The following is a 1,653-nucleotide window of genomic DNA, read 5'->3' on the forward strand; positions in this document are numbered from 1 at the left end:
CGTCCGCCAATACCGTCAGTGGAAGAGCGACCGGCGTAGATTCGCCAGTGCGCTGTGGCCGCTGGTCCCCATCTATTTATATATTTCATCTGTGATACTTTTTTCTAAACCGGCCTGTTACTTTTTCGATGTCTGTACTTAAAAATAAGTCATTGAATTATATTTAACTATTTGCGTCGGTGTTATCGTGGTTTTTGTGAAGTGTGTGATAATTTATACAGAGAGAACGTGTACACTTCAGATTTTTAGCGCATTGTGTGACCGATTTATGTGTGATTCCTCGAAAATTGTATTTGTTGCTTTATCTTTTGACCATTGTATACATAATAATTGTTTTTATTATCCTGTTTATAAGAGACAAATGCTTACTTATTTTACGTTTAGTTTTATTTTGTGGATTTTGTTATCGTAATAAATTAGATAATAATGGAATCAAAAGTGATACTTCGGGAGAAGAATCCACATGAAAAGGCTAATATATTTTCAAAGTTATTTTTATGGTAAGTTGAAATTTCTAATAATTTTTAGAGCTTTCCCCTATATGAATGCTTTATTGTGATTAAAATTGCATAATTTTATAATCAAATTTAAATCAATATTGTTTTGCTTATGAATTTGCTGAGCTTTAATTAAACTATGACCGTAACAGTTAATAGGAGGAGTTAACGAATATATATTTATTATTTATTGTTGAGTAAAAAATTTTCATAATACATAATAGTTATTCAAAAATAATATAATATAATTTTGGCACTTTTTTAGTAAAAAATAATAATCAAAATTTAATTAATTTGTTTCTTTGGAGATTAATTTGTTTCCGGGAGAAATTTAATAAGTATTTATTTTTGCATTTCTTAAAACATCAATTTTAACAATCTTTAATTTAATTGATTAAAAAAAAAAATGTTATAATTTATCGATTTCACCAATTAATTTTAATTTCAACGAAAATTCGTATATTTTATACATGCTTTTTATTATATAATAATAAAAAAATACGTAAGCTATAAGTTTAAGGGGGGAAATACGTGTAGAAGGCCGTTTTTATGCTGATTTTTTTTAAGGGATAAAAAAATTAATATTAATGATTGAAAATATCAGGTTATTTCATACATATATTTATGAGTATTTATTCGTATTAAACAAGAATATAACTTATCAATAGCACAGAAAAATTGATTAAATAGAAATGAAAATATAAATGGAATATAAATAAAAATGGAAGTTGTGCACGCTTTGGTACAAATTGGGCCAGATCGCACCGGGGAAGGTACCACATCCCCATAAAAGATGAATAATAAATACTGCTATTTCATTCGGTGAGTGGGGTAGCCGGTTGCCCGGTCCTTACCTTATCCTTTACTTCTTAAAAAGCAGCAATGCATTCGCAGCGGCACTACCTGTGCAAATGTTCATAGGCGGTGGTGATCGCTTACCATCAGACAAACCACCAGCTCAGTGGTCCGTTATTACAAAAATTATGTATTTGAGAAAAATATAGGTATGTAAAATGGATGCTGTGTAATTTGTTAGAGATGGTACGTATCTATGCTAGTATTATAAAGCTGAAGAGTGTGTTTGTTTGTTTGAACGCACTAATCTCAGGAACTACTGGTCCAATTTGAAAAATTCTTTCAGTGTTAGATAGCCCAT

The 1,653-nt window shown here is 29.6% G+C and overlaps 2 protein-coding genes across 2 annotated transcripts in view; one reads left to right on the forward strand and one right to left on the reverse strand.

Annotated features, from left to right (window-relative positions):
• Positions 1 to 1,653, reverse strand: part of LOC119829890 (AP-3 complex subunit delta-like) — a 42,737-nt gene that overhangs the window by 485 nt on the left and 40,599 nt on the right. The gene's annotated exons all lie outside the window — the stretch shown is intronic.
• LOC119829873 (probable multidrug resistance-associated protein lethal(2)03659) overlaps positions 7 to 1,653 on the forward strand; it is a 74,358-nt gene continuing 72,711 nt past the window's right edge. The window contains exon 1 of the mRNA XM_038352571.1: positions 7 to 500. Coding sequence (XP_038208499.1) covers positions 427 to 500 — 74 coding nt within the window. The 5' untranslated portion in view covers positions 7 to 426. The remainder of the gene's footprint in view (positions 501 to 1,653) is intronic.

The sequence above is a fragment of the Zerene cesonia genome, chromosome 11, assembly GCF_012273895.1.
Source record: "Zerene cesonia ecotype Mississippi chromosome 11, Zerene_cesonia_1.1, whole genome shotgun sequence".
Lineage (NCBI taxonomy): Eukaryota > Metazoa > Arthropoda > Insecta > Lepidoptera > Pieridae > Zerene > Zerene cesonia.